At 44.1% G+C, this 17842-nt stretch overlaps 3 protein-coding genes across 3 annotated transcripts; 1 reads left to right on the top strand and 2 right to left on the bottom strand.

Moving 5' to 3' along the window:
• Positions 1–4849: 4849 nt before the first annotated feature.
• Positions 4850–9146, bottom strand: LOC146969276 (uncharacterized). Its single transcript, XM_085760456.1, has 3 exons — positions 8816–9146; positions 8588–8658; positions 4850–7659 (listed from the first exon to the last, which is right to left on the bottom strand). Exons 1-3 carry the CDS (start codon positions 8845–8847, stop codon positions 4850–4852), a joined length of 2913 nt encoding a protein of 970 aa, XP_085616582.1. The 5' UTR covers positions 8848–9146.
• Positions 9147–9260: 114 nt separating this feature from the next.
• LOC146969275 (uncharacterized) lies at positions 9261–10596 on the bottom strand. Its single transcript, XM_085759697.1, has 2 exons — positions 10013–10596; positions 9261–9686 (listed from the first exon to the last, which is right to left on the bottom strand). Exons 1-2 carry the CDS (start codon positions 10515–10517, stop codon positions 9628–9630), a joined length of 564 nt encoding a protein of 187 aa, XP_085615823.1. The 5' UTR covers positions 10518–10596; the 3' UTR covers positions 9261–9627.
• Positions 10597–16453: 5857 nt separating this feature from the next.
• On the top strand, positions 16454–17687 carry LOC146969274 (uncharacterized). Its single transcript, XM_085806476.1, has one exon. It carries the CDS (start codon positions 16707–16709, stop codon positions 17349–17351), a length of 645 nt encoding a protein of 214 aa, XP_085662602.1. The 5' UTR covers positions 16454–16706; the 3' UTR covers positions 17352–17687.
• The last annotated feature ends 155 nt before the right edge of the window (positions 17688–17842 follow it).

Here is a 17842-nt window from a genome sequence, read left to right as displayed (position 1 = left end):
ATAAATAAAAAGAATTCAAAATTTTTCCCTTCGTTTTCCATTGTTAAGACAGTGAATGAACTATCCTTTTACAAGACATATTATGAACAACCTGAAATTTCTTGACAAAAAACATATTATCATATAATATTATGCCAAATTCATCCTGAGGGCCAGATAGGACCCTCTGCCAGGCCGGATTTGGCCCACGGGCCGCACGTTTGACACCTCCGCTTTATACATTTGAGGGGGCCCGCTACGGTGGAGGAAGTATAAATGTCCAGTCAGATGTACAGTACGTATGTCTCGGCCTCTTTAATGGGGCTGGGGTTGCTATTTTTATGGTGTTTACATCGCGGGGGCCCCGGCCCCATTGGCGGATCATGTACGGTCCATACTTTTTGCATGTTGGCCAACAATACAGGAAGTCTTCCCGTCTTTATGACTTCCTCCATGGCGCTGGGCCACAGGAAGCTCGTTGGATGCAGGACGCGGAAATAGCTTTCGCTCCCATAGCAGATGTGGGAATGTTCATGTCAACGCTGCTCCAATGCTCCCAAAGAGCTTCCTCCCTCCCTGCAACGGTTCCCACATATTCAAATATCAAGTAGAAACATATATGCTTTTATAAATGTGGGGCCAAAAAACACTTTTTCCCCTGTACAAGTAGCTAGAATAAACCACCTACAGCAGCTGTTTCAACTTAGGTAAGCCTACTGTATGTATATATGTTGACCCAGCCAATAAAGCCCTGGATTACACTCAGTGTACTTCAAGCTGCTTCTGCTAATCCCCTCCTCTCCTCAGCCCTTCATATAGTTTTTTAGGGCAAAGTTAATCACTGTAGACTCCATATAGTTAGTTTACATACACACACACACACACACACATATACACACAGAGAGAGAGAGTCATGGTGAAACTGAGTGGCTCCGACGGTCGGGTCCGTCCGCCGCATGGCATGTGAGGTAATGTGATCCACAAATGCCACAGCCGACGCAACCATTTTCTAATGTATTTCCAGCTCTCTTTTCCTCACCGCCCCCTCTTTCACATAGTGTACTTAGCCAAACAAAAAGCCTTTCTCTGTCTTTCTTTCTTTCCCTCCCCTTCCCCTGCCTGCCCACCACCAGCTAACGCTCTCACCCCTCTTTCTCCCTCTCCCTCCCTCTCTCTTTCGCCTCTCTGTTTGCCATGATTATGGATTTGCCTTTATAACCAGGCTGGGTGAGATATTAGCTCAGAAGAAGAGAGGCGAGAGGAGATGTTAAAGAGAATGGAGTGAAATAAAATAAAAAGAGAAAAAGAAAAAAGTGCCACATGGAGTGAGGAGAGAGGGAGGGAAAGCGAGGAGGGGAAGAAAGAGGAGGGCGTTCTTGGGGAGGGGGGAGTGGTGGGTGGTGGGGGGGGGGCGGCGGTGACTGTGAGGCCTCTGTGCTATATTTTCCTTGAAAGCTCCCTGAAAACCACAGACACATGGTACAGAATTCCCCTCACAGTAGGAAGGGGGGAGGAGGAGGAGGAGGAGGAGAGGGGAGGTGCAAGAGAGAGGGGGGGCAGCTTTTGCAAGAAAACACTACACTGTCTGCATTGAACACACACACACACACACAAGGAAATGCAGGGAGTGTGTGAACCAGATCCACAAACACTCGGCTGCACAAAAGGCAGCACAGAGAGACAGAAAGAGACAGAAAGAGAGAGGGAGAGAGAGAGAGACAGAAAGAAAGAGACAGAAAGAGAGAGGGAGAGGGAGAGAGAGAAAGAGGGGCGGACTTTGAAGAAGCCGGCAGGCCAACGCCTCGACATGCCAGCACACGGCAACCTCAAAACATCATATCACCTCAGCACGTCTCCAATGCTGTGGGAAAGTGGACGGCCCCACTTTCCACGGGTATTGCTAAGGGGGGTGGGATGTTAATCCAATGTACAATGTGTTTAACTTTGACTGGCAGACCCCTCCACCCCCCCCTCCACTCTCCCTCCTCCTCACGTTGGGGCCCCCTTGCAGCCTCAGATTGAGGACAAGCATGGTCCGTGGAGCTGCGTGGTATTTAGGTGGAGCTGGCTAACTGGGAGAAGGTGAAGGGGTCAGGTGGTGTGAATGGACCTGTTAGGAGCTGTGATCTTGGCTTAGCGCGGTGGTGGTGGTGGACCCGCTGCCCCCCTGAAAGTGAACGCCTCGTTGGCTGATTGATTAAGATGACGGGAAAAAATAAAGTCATCAATTTTACTCTTAAGTTACTTTTCTCTTAAGCTTCAGAGAAGAAAAGAAAAGAACAGACTCCATAACAATAATTGTGTGATTTAGCTTCTTTAGCTTCTGCTTGTTTGGTAAATTCCTCTTGTTGTTGGGGCTCCACAACATGAGGACTGCAACATCCTCTTGGTTGAGGTCACACACATGCACACGGGATAATAAAATGGTTGAGTGTCGCCATCTAGTGGAACATGTGACCCCTCCTCCTCCTCCTCCTGCTGCTGCTGCTGCTGCAAATGCACAATCAGGTCAACATGCATGTGCTAAACCTTGGCATCTAGTTAGTACTGACAGTCCATTCATATTGGAAATCCACCTTACATTGAGTGGGGGTTAGGTGCACCCAGTCCGACACATAGAGACACATTCACACCTATTGGCACCATAGAGATGCCAGTAATCGTCATATGCATCAGTCTTTGGACAGACACAAGGAGAAGATGGCAAACAGAAAGGCTCCTGGACCGGAGTTTGAACCCACTTTACCACCAGTTTTACCAATATAGTTGCATATTGTTGTAATTTCATGTGTATTTACTTTACAAACCCACATGATGACCTGTTTCCTTCACCTACTCTTTGCATTAGTGGCTTGGCAGAGAAGGAGAGAGAGAAGGAGAGCGAGACCCTCTCACAAAATGGGGTGGACCAGGTTTTTTTTTCTGTCCTGTAGCATGTTAAACGAGTTGTTCGAGACCAGCGCTCTGAAACCCTTCCTCCAAACTGAGATGGAAAATCTGTGTCAGCAGCGCAGTGAGTAGCCGCTGCCTGCCTGGGAATGAGGACACAGGGAATGGGAATACAATCAATTTATAAAAAGCCTCGAGTGTGACCTTCCTTCGCTTTCCCCTTCACATACTCGACATAACGTTTGTGCCAAATGAGGCAAAAGTTAGGTCACGTTTTGACCTCTGTAGATTTTCAAATAATTCCCAGCATTCCTTGTAATCGGTTAGTCATGGCAGAGACAAGTAGGGGTTCGACCGCAGTGAAAGAAGCAGTAGGCCAGAGAGCCGGGGTAACATCAGGACAGGGCTTCAGAAGTCATTTCATGCTCACAAATAAATAGGCTCTTTGGTGATTGTTAATGCTGAGGATGGACTTCAGACACCGCAATTAATAATTTGTTTCATCTCTCAAATAATCTCACAGTCAAAATCTTAATCAGCTAATTAGTCTGTCCCCTGCTGAGCGCTGCAGCCTTGTGACTCACATTAAGCTGCTAATGTGTTGCCATTTTTAATTTCCTCTTCTTCTTTCTTTTTTTTATTCCAATGGGCTTTATTAATATTTTAGTGACATTTTTTACCCGTTAGATCTCTTTTACTTTAATGAAACAGGGCACATCATCACACTTTGTTTTGTTTGCACATGTTTTATGTCTCGTTACATATGTTGTCACTGAGAAGAAACACAGTTTTTATTCCCCGTTTATTGAACAAGGAGAGAAAGACAAGAAATCCTACTCCCTCCTACACCCTGCCTGAAACCAGTTGGAATAATTATCATCGTTCCGACAAAACACCAAATGGCTCAGAGTCAAACTTTTCTTACATATTAAATACACTACTCAGAAAAAGTTGGATATTCAACTTTTGGGTGAAATTTATGGAAAATGTATAAAGTTCATGCTACAGTGATATTATACCATAGGGCAGTGTTTTTCAACCTTTGGGTCGGGACCCCATGTGGGGTCGCCTGGAATTCAAATGGGGTCGCCTGAAACGTCTAATAATTGATTAAAAAAATTACTGATAATTTTTTTAAAACTAATTATTATTCTTTTTATAATTATGATCACAAACACCGTACATCTTAAACAACTGTATTCTATACTTTCACTTTCTCAAATATAAATCGAGTTCAAATAAAATGCAAATATCTGAGCTGGCGCATCTTGATTGGCCGCAATCACATGACTGCACGTGATAGTGGGGTCGCCAGAAATTTCTTTGTGATGTCAAAAAGGGGTCCCGAGCCAAAAAAGGTTGGGAACCACTGCCATAGGGTTAGGAATGGTAATTTCTTCATCTCAAACAATGTATTGAAACAGAGGCGGGTGTAGGCTACCACAACAAAAGATGCAGTGACTTTGTTCAACCTGCTGATGACACTGTGACACTCTGAGCTCAGTGGACACTTCCCTCTGACAACATCCCATCGTCTGAGGCCTCGACATGTCCAGGTTCTGTTGATGGACTGTTAGGTGTCGTCTTGGTCCCATGATGTCAAAATGTGGACAAAATGATTAAGAGGACTGTTTCAGTACAAACTGTCATTGAACCAGAACATTTAGTGATGGATTCATGGATCAGACACTTGATTTTTGCGGTTAACCACCTTGTTAGAGAACAGCAAGTACTGAAACACTGAACAGTTGGACATGTGCATTCAAAAGTTTAAAGGAGGTCAAATTAAGTTCACCTGTAAAGGTTGTAGTGCATTTTAGGTGCATTGTGAAATTTCAGCTGAAGGTGCAATATCCTTAACTTTTCATGAGTAGTGTATAAATAACTTATTTATTAATGGCCCAAGAACAGAATCACAGAAACTTCTCCAGATTTTATTGGGATTATTCTTTTTCTTTTTTTACACATAGCAAATTCAACATCATTTCTCAGTATGGGACAGTTTCACTGACTTGAAGGAGATGTTCTCAGTTGATAGTCGTAAATAATCTAGCTCTAATCGATCTTCACTGAGCTTCTGACCCCCTGATACTGTGGTAGCATTTGAGAAAACATCAGGAAGATCAAAAGCTCCACTTCCACTTTCTTCATTATCCAAGAAAGCACCAAAATCCACTTCCACTCCGGTGTCATTCTCTCTCATCTTCTTCCCCTCAGCACTGTTGAAACCCTCCACCTCATCTTCAGCGTTAACACCAGGACTCGTGCTCGTGTTTCCCCTGCTCTGCCCCCCATCATCTGGGTTGGAGGTCCAGTAGCCCGCCCCCTCTCTCTGCTCGGTCGTAGCCGCCGGAGTGTTTGGAAAATATCCCTCATCAGCCGGTGTGGTCGGTGTCAGGGCTGTAGCTCTGACGCTGCTGAATGAAGCGCTTCCAAGAACATCAGCATATATAACAGCTCTGACCCTGGCAGGGCGAGCGGGCAGCCTGACAATGGCTGCATTTACAGCACCACCACCACCGGCCAGGGGAGTCGATTGGTTGAGCTTTCTGCTGTTAATGTGTTTTCCTTTCACACGCCTCCCTCTCACCGTGCTGCCGGTGGAACCACTGAGCAGACTGGTTTTCATTGCCACGGGTTTGGATGTGTTGTTGTTGTTGGGCGCTCTTGGCTTAAACGCTGAGCTGGATGCAACACTGAGGCCTCCTGCTGATCCGAATTGTGCTGAGGAGACTCTGTGGGCTGCTGGTGATGCTGCAGTTGGATCTCTCCCAGTGTAATTCCAGTGTGTTTTCTTGGGTGCGTTTCCAATTCTTCCGTGAACCGACTGAAAACCCAGAAGAGTGTAAATTTTCCGGTTCTTTTTGTGTTTTTCTGGTGTGAATCTGCCGCCCTCGGCTGATTCAGAGCTTCCTGCGGGCTTAAGAAGCGATTCAGTGTCTGCTGCTACGTTGCTTATTTGCTCATTTTGCATCTGCGTGGGCCTACTGATGGATTCTGGTTCTGTTTCACCTGTTTGACCCGACCATCTGCTGCTCTTGGGTTGCCAGATCTGCGAGCTCCTGAGTTCAGAGCCTTGATGGAGAGCGTCTGGTTTTCTAACTGAAGTTTTGGCTCCCTCAAGTGGTCGAGTGCCAAAACCTCTGAGACTGTAGAGTCTTTTGTAGGTTTTGACTTCTCTCTGATCTGGTTTTCTCTCCATACCAGGATCACTTTCAGGCAGCAGAGGTTGGATGTCTTTAAAACCTCCTGATGTGGACGGCTTTGGAGCAGAAACAGTTGTGGTTTGGACCAGATCTGAAGAGCCAGAAGAAGATGGTGGTGGATAATCTGTGGGTGTCCACTCAAGTTTTGCTGGACTAGATCCTCCCCTCCAACCAAAACTATACTTTGGTGACAAAGACGGATGTATATGTGAAATTTTAAACTTATAATCCATTCCTTTGTTGAAGCTGTACGGTTGAGACTGGGTCCTTTTGCCGGAGGAGGGAGGCGGTCGCTCCTTCAGGAGATTCTCAAACCCTCTGATACTGTAGATGCTTTTCGTGGATCGTCCCAGTTTGTATCCGTGCGCTGACCCTCCTGCGGTAGCGTTAACAGATCGCTCACTGCTGGTGGCATAGTTATCCTGGGAGGCTGTGTGAGAAACGGGGACAAAACTCTCTGTCTCTCCTGAAGCAGGATGCACAGAGAGTTGAACAGGAGGAGGGTATGTGCTGGAGATGAGTTGATGGTTGGTAGAACTGGCTGTTTGGGCCACACTGGTGTTAAGATTGACATCATACCGCCTGGTTGGAGCTTTTCTGTGTGTTAGTTTAAAGTCTGAAGCATGTTGTAGGCCTACATCAGAGGGTCTGTGTTTAAGTGGCATTGTGATCGAACCGCTCAGTCCAGAAGTTTGTCGACGACCACCTGCGACTGTATCATCACCACCTGTGTTCATCAATGTCTGGGAGTCCTTGAAAAGATACCACTGGACCTTTTTGGGTCTTAGCGCCTGGCCGCCGGTCAATGAGCTCAGCCCCCGGGAGGAATCAGTGATGGATGATGTCAGCTTTTCTGGGCCTGGGTTGCGTTTAATAACGGAGGCGTCCAGGCCACGGCTGATTGATGGCGCACGAGAGACAGTTTGACTTGCAAAGCCGGGAAATTTGCTTGATTGAATCCCACCAGATGTACTCGGCACTCTAACCGCAGAGAGCTCATTTGTCTCTTTATGGCCACTGTAATGCCCTCTCAGAGCTGGCAGCGAAGCACTCCGGTATTCACCAGCCTTTAATGGCCGGGCTGTTTTATGTGCAGCCAGCTCTGGAGAGGCGTTTGTTGGAGCTTCGTTGTAGGATTTCTGAGCATCTCTGTGGTCCCGGACTTGTGAAAAACTAGAGCTCTGATGAAAAGGACTGCCAGTTTCTTTTTGGGATGATTTTCTAATGATGAGTGGGTATGAACTCAATCTGGGTTGTGGCCTCCTGTGCGAAAAAGGACTGGTGGTCATAGAGCTGCTCACTGCTGGCCTGGCCCCTCCTACGGTGTGACCTCGTGCCTGTACGCTATCTGGGGTTTTATGATTGTAAATAAAGTGACGTCCCGTAAACTGATGAGGGTTTGATTGAACATCAGTGACTGATAATGCCTCTGCAGAATTCCCCCTCATCACAGTTTCTGTTGTAGTCCCACCTTGGCGGCCAGTTTCAGTTGTCAGGAAACCAGTGGCGAGGGCACGGTGTTGGCTGTGTGGTGTAAACACTGATCTCTTCACTCCAGGGTTCACATAGGTTGTTATGGGACTGACTACAGGAGGAAAAGAATGGGAAAATGAGAAAATAATATTGGGAAATAGATAGTGGTGGACAGTAACAGAGTAAATTGAGTGCTGTACTTAAGTAGGCTACATAATCCAGAGGATTTGTACTTTACTTGAGTATTAGATTTCTTTGGTACTTATTACTCTTACTTGAATACATTTCCAAGACAAATATTTTTACTTTTACTCAAGTTAATTTCTAGGAAGGCTGAAAAGTACTTGTTACTTTCAGGTCTGCTCTCTTTTTTCTTTTTTTTTCTAAAATACTATTGGACACAAGTTGTGTTTGTCAAAGAAGGAAACCCTAACCCCTAAAGGAAGCACATCAGTGCAGGTGGTTTCAAAGAGTTAATTCTCAGAAACAAGAGTTAAAAGGTCCTTAAATTCATTTAGAAAAAAATATAGTAATTGATGTGAAAAATAAGAAATTTACTCTTACTCTTACTTTTACTTAAAGTACATTTAAAAGCATGTATTTTTGGATACTCAAGTACCTTTAAAAGCAAGTACTTTTTTACCCTTACTCAAGTAACATGTCAACTGAGCTACTTTTACTTGTAATGGAGTAAATTTTGACCAGTAGTAGGCTATTTGTACTCTTACTCAAGTACTGGGGTCGAGTACTCTGTCCATCTTTGGAAATAGATCAATAGACAATATTAGGTTTAGTAGAAATATCTGTCATCTGGTTAAAGTTCACCTCAATTAGTGCAGTTGTAGTTCTGTAGTTTTGTTTAATTTTAAATGACTGCACAAAATCAAATGGATTTATACATTTGTTTACACGTGCTCTTTTGATTACTCCATAACAGATTTATCTCTGCACTGTTGTGTAATTTCCAGGGGAACAATATCTCAGTAAAACTGCAGACTCTGCAGTGTGGGCCTGGCAAATACTAGTCTATTTACACTCACCTCTTGCAGCATCTGAACACATGATAAACAACATGACAGCTACGCAGACCAGCAGGGAGACACACACAAGTCTGCAGAGAGAGAGAGAGAGAGAGAGAGAGAGAGAGAGAGAGAGAGAGAGGAAGCGCAAAAAAAAGAGACTCAACAAAGGGTTGTTGTCATCTATGAAAATCCCATCTCCCTCTTGTGGAAAAGTTCCACACAAACACCACAAACTGTGAAGTTTACCTCGAGTAAAGAGTGACGATTGCGTCTGACATAGTGGACAGCTTCTCCCCAGGTTTGTACGAGAGTCTGAAGATCCCAAAATAAGTTGCTTTCTTGTGTTGTCAATGTGTTTTCTTGTCAAACACATGAGGAGCTGTGCTGCCTGAGTCTGATTGGAGGCAATGCTGTTCACCTGGTTCCAGGTAGGCCACTTCCTGCAGCCGTCTGCAAATGGTAGTCTCCCTTCTTTAGCCAATTGCATGCACAATACATAAGCTTCTTTAAATATTTAATATCTTTCATCAGTTTGTGCCCATCCCTACCTTTCTTTTTTCAGTCTCTTTTGGTTAGGCCAAGCCAGTGGTAATGTATTACTTTCATTGTACCATTGGGAGCCAAAGCTGTGCTTTTTACTTCATCCTTAAACTCAACAGGCAGCCACAGAAAAACAAAACAAACAACAAAGTAAATTTAGAACAAAGCTTATTTATTTTTCCTTAAATATGTAACAAATATGTCAAAAAATAAATACATATATGATCAAGAATAAATATCAAATACATCAGTGCATTAATACAGTCCTAAAACTGCCACTCTGACAATTCACAGGTTTTCCTTTTCCTCTCATGTGAGTGCAACAGTTAAATGGTGGTCATCCGCTAAACAAGCAGACAGAGAGCGGATAAAAGGCAACAAATCATTTGGTCCCTCTGTCTTTGTGTCTTGCTGGTGAGGTTACATCATCATTATCATCATCAGCACCAGTCCATATTTGGCAGGGAGATCCAGTGTCACATTGTCCAGGGGTTTGTCTGTCTGAGGCTCTGGACAGCTCAAAACATGTGGCAGGACATCATGGCGAAGTTCCTCAGGTCATCACTGGTCATACAGTCTGTTGAAGGAGAGGAGGACATGTTCAGACACAAACATTCACTGAGTTTCAGAATAAAAGTTTCTGTTAAGTTTTGCCTAAACCCTATGAAATCACATGGACATTTAAACATAGGCTACATTCATGCTGGCACTAGAAACCTAACTTTCAAGTTACAGACTGCTCTGTTAACTTCAAGACAAAAATAAAACTCTGTAGCTAGGCTCCTTCAGTCACAGAAACCCTCGTGTCGAGCTGACAAGTTCCTCCCTGTTTGTTTTGCCAATAACAACAACATGACAACTTGTAAAACATTTCCCATAAACCAAATTTCGTTGTGTGTTTACCGTTTCTCTGTCTTGACTTATCCCCGATAATCTTCCTCCAAACTTTCTTCAAAGTCCGCCGGAGCTTGCCGCCTCCGGTGCCCGCGGAGGAGTCGCTCTGCCCGGCTGGAGACTCGTCGCGCCCCGCTGACTGGTCCTGGTCCTGGTCCTCGTCGTCGCCGTCGCAGGCGTCGTGAACCTGCCCGTCCGCCTCCAGCTCCGGCTCCTCCTCCTCCTCCTCCTCTTGGTCGAGGACCCCGGCGGCCAGCAGACGCTCCAGGGCGGACTCATCCACCCTGAGGTCGGCTCTTATCCTCCTCTCACCGCCGGAGATGGCTGTGGTTTGTCGGCACAGCGGGCAGACGATGGCCCGGTCAGCGGCTCCGGGCTGTGGGGGCTCCGGGGCTCGGGACAGGGCCAGCAGGCAGCTCTCACAGAAGCTGTGTCGGCAGTGAAGCTCCCGGGGACACCGGCGACCGAGGTTGTAGGTCCGGTAGCAAATACCACACTCGAGGTCTGAATACATGCTGGTTTGTTGTGTGTTGCTGTGTCTGGGTCTTCCCTCCCTCGCAGATTGATCTGGAGATTTGAATGAAGAAGGGGAGTGACAGGTCCGGATTTATAAACGACAGTGAGGAAGTGCGTAGTAGCAATAGGAGGGACTCACTCACAAGTTTGATTATCTGCCAGATACGTAGCAGGTCTGAGCCAAACAAACACAACCTATGACTCACCCAGATCAAACTACACCCACTGCTGCATTGTAACCAAGGGGACACTGTCTGACACACTAACACACACATACACAGCCTACACACATTCCTTCACACGTGTAGCCTAGGTACCTCCACATAGGAACAGGAAGGATAGGATTTCACCTCTGACTCATTCATCCTCCAGGACAGACACACACACACACACAGCACATGTCAAAAATAAATATAATTCAAGACATTAACCTATAATTAACTAATTTGATTGAGAAATTTAGTATTTTCCTTAAGGAGTTCTGGTAAAAGTTTTATTTAAAGTCCAGGAGTCAAAGTGTTGGAAGTTTCTGATCTTAATATCCCCCCTACTTAATCTAACTCGTCATAATCTCAGAGGTCGGGCCCTATCTGGCCTTGCTGCTGACATGTCAGGGTGTGTGTGTAGCCTATGTGTGTGACGTGATGTCAACTCTCTCTCTGTCTCTCTCTCTCTCCATGGTAATCCCCGGACAAACCTCCTCCTGCAGTTGTTCCAGCCTTCATTCCTTTCATGGTCATTTCCGATAATATCTTGGCCAGCAATCAAAACACTCTCTCTCTCTTTGTGCTTTTGTGTGTCTGTGTTACAGGCTTCTTTAACCTTTTTGAGGCCTTCCCACTTTTTTCCCCCCTCCTTTTGCCATTTACTGTCAGGATGTTTAGTTAGGCTATCTAAAACATTACTTTTTAACCTGAAGTTACAGTAAAAGGAAACATTTTTTTCCTGAAGGGCAGTTTTAGCCTACTTAAAGAGAAACGTTCCAGAGATTATTTGTGAATTTTATATAATATACTGTCATAAAGGCCTAAAAGTGGCCACCTTTATAGGTATAAATGAAGCTGTAAAGGACAGATCTGAATTTATTGTGCACTAGCTACATGTCGTCATAACTCCAAGAGAAGGCAGTCAGACAAGGTCATAATAATCGAGAGTTGAGAGTTCATATCAACACTTTCGGTGTTTTCTATCTGCCTTATGGCCTCTGGGCTGTTTTAGTGCCAGTAATAAGTGCTGAGTTGCACATAAAACCAGTGTAGGCGTATAAACAACAAATTAACAGATAGGTGGATTTTTTTTTTTTTTTTTTTTTACCTTTCCCAGTAGTGCGGTGTTCCCGGTAGCTAGGTACTTTTCAAACACAATACTCTGACATGTCACAGCAAGAGAATCACAGGCATAAAAAAAGATAATAATAACTTGTTCTGACACTGCAACGTCTCACTGAAAGACTTAAATGAAACAGCCACCTTTAATGTAATTATATGTGCTTTTTATATGACTAAGGAAATATTTAGAGACCTGGGCCATATTATGTCCTTCCAGTTCTAAAGTGATAATCCTCAGAGGTTCAGGTTATGAAGGAAACCCAGTGAAACTCACCATGTAACTAAGGACCTGATAGGTATCTATTCACTACTGGAATAAAATCAGTCTCAACAAGCCAATATAAGAAATTAATACCAATTTATTGTTGCATTTGAGTGGATACAGTGTGGCCAATAGAAACAATATTTTGGAGCGTGTGAGGACTTGTGGTGAGCAGATAAACTCAGAGGGTTAGGTCTTTGCTCTTTCCTTCAAATATCCAACCATAAAAGGACAAAGGCACCTCAAACCTACGTAGCAAATGGAAACTTTTAATTGAGACACAATTAACACGAACCACTTCGACCTTTGTAATTCTCGCACTGAGACCATAAAAATGATATCATACGTGCAACATTTCAGGTGGAGTCACATGTCCTCGTGTGAGGAGCAGACAAGAGGTGTTGAGGAAACACTGTAGGGTGATAAGCGAGAGCCACCAAATGATCAAGCTCAATCAAAGGTGCCTGATTCAAATACTAATTTATATATATAACATTTGTACGTGTTCTGGATTTTCACTTGCAGACTTTGACAACAAAAGGCCTTAACGAAGAACTCCCTCCTAATGTTTGTTTATATGTTCACTGTCATAGCGACTGTCTGCTTGACTTATATTGTATTTTGTTCTATAGATGGGTCAGGGTCTTATCTTTAAAAAAAACGTAATTACTCCTGCTTTTATAGCTTATTTTCTTTTTAAATATACATGTCCTACATTGGCAGATACATTGATGAACTCTATGTCATTGTTTACGCCTGCTAATAGATTATACTTGTTTTTATGATCGGTGTGTGTTGTGATTGGCTCACGTGGCCCACTGAATCTATTTAAGATGCTCCCCCAGTCCACACCTGAATAACACTTGATGAAGGTCTTTTAGACTGAAACGTTGTAATAAACCTGATGCAAGTGAAGACAGTGTGCAGCGGGAGTTTTCTCTTTTGAATTTTGCACAATATACAAGCAAAATGAAATCCATGAACTTGGCCTGTGGTCCTCTGTTGCATCTCTCTCACTTGCCAATGTAGGACATGAAATGAAGCTAAAAGCCTAAAAAATTAACTTGAGCCAAAATCACAGCTTAGTCTTTGTCTTTAATTGATGTGTTTGTTGATTTTTGTTGAACTAAACCGTGGTTAAAGGCGAAATTGAAATATTTTACTGTATGTGGTGAGTTTTCATCAGACCAGGACAACATTTGACTTCAGGTAACCACCGGGAAACACAAACTAAGCACATTGTGTCCTCCAAATTTCCTATTAATCAAAACTGCAACTTATTTTTGTCGATCTAATGATGTAACAAATGATTACCCTGCCTAGAACTAGCTGAGTTAAGGATCTAGCATGTCCGCACAGGCTGGTTTTGCACAAAAAAAACTCCTCCAGGTTACAGCAGTGACTATGAGTCATGAAACTTCATTTGTCTGTCAATAATCCACCTCTTTCTATTTCAGCAGAACACCCACTTTGTCCTGGAAACACACGCAAACTGTTCTGTACCTGCAAATGTATTTACTCACTCCCACTGTAGTTAAACATGGACATTTCATCAACAAAGAAATGTCACTATAAACATAGAAAAACACTAGTAAATCAAGATTTAATACTTTATTGCCATATTGACAAGTCGATTGGAACATTCATTCCAAATATTATACAGTAATATAAAAATCCAGACCAATCAAAGGAGTGATAAACACTAAGGCACCTGTGGTAGGAATCCATATATAAAGTGCATAATTCATGTTAAGGTGCACAATGAAATGAATAATAATTTAAATAGTATAGTACATGAAAAAAAAAGTACTGTACATAAAACACTGTTTGACAGCCCCTTGGTTGAAACCTATAGCTAATAATGGCGGTTCCTGAGTGTCAGACAGCTTGGGGGTTTGTACATGATGCTCCTGTCTAATTGTACTGAAATCCACATTTTGGTCTTTTTAAACCTCCAACATACTGACCGTTAGGAAGTATGACAACATAATGTGTTGGTACAGTAAGATGTTCTAGCACCAATCTGTCATTTTCTGCCTTGTGCACCCTGGTTGCCCTCCACATCACCAAGGGTTTAATTAGCCTACTGCTCAGCCAAACCACAGAGAATCCTCTGGAGAAAGAGACGAGGTAACCGGTGAGCCGAGCTGAGACTCACACGCAGCTGGATCTGCGCTGGTTAAAAATGTGCACAGGGCAGAGGGGAGGAGGATGACACCATGGAGGGATGAGATCTGCACCAACAAGTGAAGAAATATGAATTGTGCGAGCGGAAACGCTGGGGTCGGAGGGAGGCATCAAAGTGTGCCCTGATCAAAGGGGGTTTGTGTGCTGGGTAAGTGGCTTCTCTTGTCTGCTTCTTAATGTGTTATGATGGAGCGCTGCCAGTTTCCTCTCTGTACAATCACACTGGAACTGCTGGCTGACATGGATACAAGAGGGATCATTTATCTCCACAGAGCAGCCATTCACTGGTGGCTTCAGTGTTTCTCTTTCAAAGCTTGATTGTCATTAGATGTATTATGTTTTTTTTTTAATGAAACAGAATGGTTGTTGTTGCTTGAAATCCTATTCTAACAACTATAATAGCTGCATGAATATGTAGTTTACGTCTAAGGTTTCAGGCTATGTGTTGCCATGGATCAATTCAAGGGAGACCCCATCTGCTAAGCAACAACCCCCCTCATGAGGAGGCATGGGTTGCAAAGCATATTGTACAAGTATAGTTGCCCCAATGGGAGCAACAATCATTAGCAAACAAAAGTGTGAGTTAAGAAAAGCAAAAGGGTTCAAGTAGGCTACACTTTAAACAGCTGAGATATTATAACATGTTAATTGGTTAGGTTTTTGGGAGTTTACAGTCAGATTATGTGACATTCGGAGGGCGCTATGCTAGCAGTTTCCCATAGTTTCTAGTCTTAAGGCCCCCACATACTCGGGCGTACTGTCTGCGGACGTTTGAAGTTTCATAGTCGAGCCTACGGTGTCACATTTAAAACAGGACAATGTGAAGATTTCCTTCCGAGCAGTCTATTGTGTGACACAGAGTAGGTACGCGTCCGCTTTGGGTTCGCATTGAGTCTGCCTCGAGTACGCGCGGAGTCAAGTACACCCGAGTATGTGGGGGCCTTTAAGGTAAAGCTAGGCCATGCTAATTAGCTAAGCTAGATCAATAATAACTGTCAGATGTTGGAATGGTATTAATCCTTGAGACTGCACTTAAAAAGGGAGGAAATATCAATTACTTTAGAAAAGGCTCGCGGAGGAAATAGCTCCTTTAATCTTAACTATATGCGCTTTAAAAACCTAAACCTTGACTTTATCCAAGTGCCATATAAGCTGTACCAAACCTGAATGATACTGTTGCCACGTCATATAACAGATTTACTTTTGTTGTCAGTGGCCAATTCAGAAAAGGCTTACAGACATCAATGTATTTTGATGTATGATTTGGTTTAGGCCACTAACAATAAAGAAAATGTATGGCACTATTCCTTTAACTAAACATTTAGGCCTACTCGTTCATCACTTCTATATTTGCCTACTCAGCAGCTGCAGTTTATTTACTTTCCCTTTGCCGTGTTGTGTCATTTCAAGTGTTCCTTGATGTGAAACAAATCTGGATGATGAAATCAAAGTGGTCCTTACTCATGTGCGCAGCAGAAAGACTCAGGGAAAATGACTTATGTCTTCCTTTGCCAGCTCTTCTGTTGTCTTGCTTTTTTTATTTCCCAACTTCCTGGACATGCTCTGTGTATCATGCACGTCAGCACGCACCACTACAAGGAGTAGGGGTGATTGTGAGTTCAGCGGGGTGTTTAGATGGTGGCTGTGTGTGCGTGGTTAAATGGATGAATGCTATGACTCATGGTCTGAGGAATCTGTTCATAAAACTCAGAAGAAACAAAGCAGCGTCCCCGGGGGAGCAGATGTTGGTGTTTAAATGTCACATATAACAACCGTGTGGAGTCGTCTCAGTCTCACAGAAGTGGATTCAATGTGGATCTTGTTTTCTCTCGACAGATTTGTATCATCTTCTGTTGAATATTTGTCCACAACTTCTGTCTTGCCATCACTGAGCTCTCCAGTCACCCTCCCCTGCCACCATGACAGGGGATGTTGTCCCAGCTTAAAGCAAATGTGTATTTCTGTTGCAGGTGTAAAACTATGGCATTCACAAAGCAAGGAACTGAAAAGTTGTACAAGATAGATAGACGAGTGGTGTCCACTGCTATTTTGCTTGTTTGTTTTCTTGTTATTATTATATGTTTCATCATCTTTAATTTTTTTAATTAATTAAATAGTAGGCCTATAAGCCAATGCAATTATAACAATAGAGGGGGGCAGGTAGGCCTACTATAAGTTTTTCTTCATCCTGCTCCTTTTCATTTATGGTGACTATGTGTACATTATGTAAATATATGCAACCATGTTAAGTATGTAGCTATACCATGAATGGAATAAATCAAAATGAATTCATGTTGATTTATGATTCAATGTTGATCTTGTTTTCTCTCTACAGATTTGTATCATCTTCTGTTGAATATTTGTCCACAACTTGTGTCTCTGAGCTCTCCAGTCACCCTCCCCTGCCACCATGACAGGGGATGTTGCCCCAGCTCCCCAGCAGGGAGACCCAGCTGCAGCAGCAGCACCCACCCCCCCTGGGGAGCCCATGGATGTGGAGTGCCCCATCTGCTACCAGGAGTACGACCCGTACAACAAATGCCCCCGGATGCTGGAGTGCCTGCATGTGTTTTGCACCGAGTGCCTCCAGAAGATCCAGCTCTGCCTGTACGACCCCCCGGACCCCCGCAGCCCGCCGGCCATCCCCTGCCCCCTGTGCCGCCACCTCACCCCCTTGGAGACGGGGGACGCCCTCTCCCTGCCCTGCAACTCCCGCATCCTGGCCAGGCTGCCCGCCGTGGCCTTCCACCTGCCCGCCAACGTGGCCACCCGCCTGGCCACCGTCACCCAGAGGGTGGTGGTCTCCCTGGAGGGCGACAGCAGGGACGCCCGCTTCATCATCCTGCCCACCGTCAGCCTGCGGGTGCAGCAGATGCACCCGGACCGGCCATACGGCGCGGCGCCGGGCCTGGTGGGCGAGGAGGAGGTCATACAGCAGAGCAAGAAGACTCTGTTCTGTGTGCAGCTGCTGGCCGTCACCTTCTGGGTGCTGTTTGTCATCACCTGTGTGGTAGGTGTGGTGTTTGGGCCGCATTTCTTGAACAGGAAACTTTAACAGAAGACAGGTTTTATCTTTTTCTTTTTTGTAGCAGATAATAGTTCTTCATATAAAGTAAAAGATTGGTATGACATTTTAATAAGACTATAGACAAATTGTTTTTCAATTATATTTTTATGAATATATTTTTGACCACTGACTAGGACTATATAGGCCTATACCACTTCTTCCTCCTTGTGGTGCTGATCATTCATTTGGTCTTTCATAGGCTGATGAAGAGTTCCCTCTAGTGGTTCATGTAGAAACACATGTACTACTGAGCCAACATTAGTTTATACTAACTACACTAATACTGAACATGTTCTTCTTCTTCTTCTTGTCTCCCAGGTGTTGTCGTTTATGTTATTTATCCTCCACACCTTTGTGGTTTGCAGTTTTTCCCTGTTCCTGTTTGATCTTTTAATAATGTGATGGTTTTACTGCAAATAAAGAAAATGTAATAAAGGTGTACAACACATTTGCTTTGTGTCAGGTGTGTAACTAGTCTG

This window comes from Trachurus japonicus, chromosome 18 (assembly GCF_045865225.1).
Source record: "Trachurus japonicus isolate A0001 chromosome 18, Traja_1.0".
NCBI lineage: Eukaryota > Metazoa > Chordata > Actinopteri > Carangiformes > Carangidae > Trachurus > Trachurus japonicus.
Note: the sequence above shows the minus strand (reverse complement) of the source record. Positions and strands in the feature narration are given on the sequence as shown.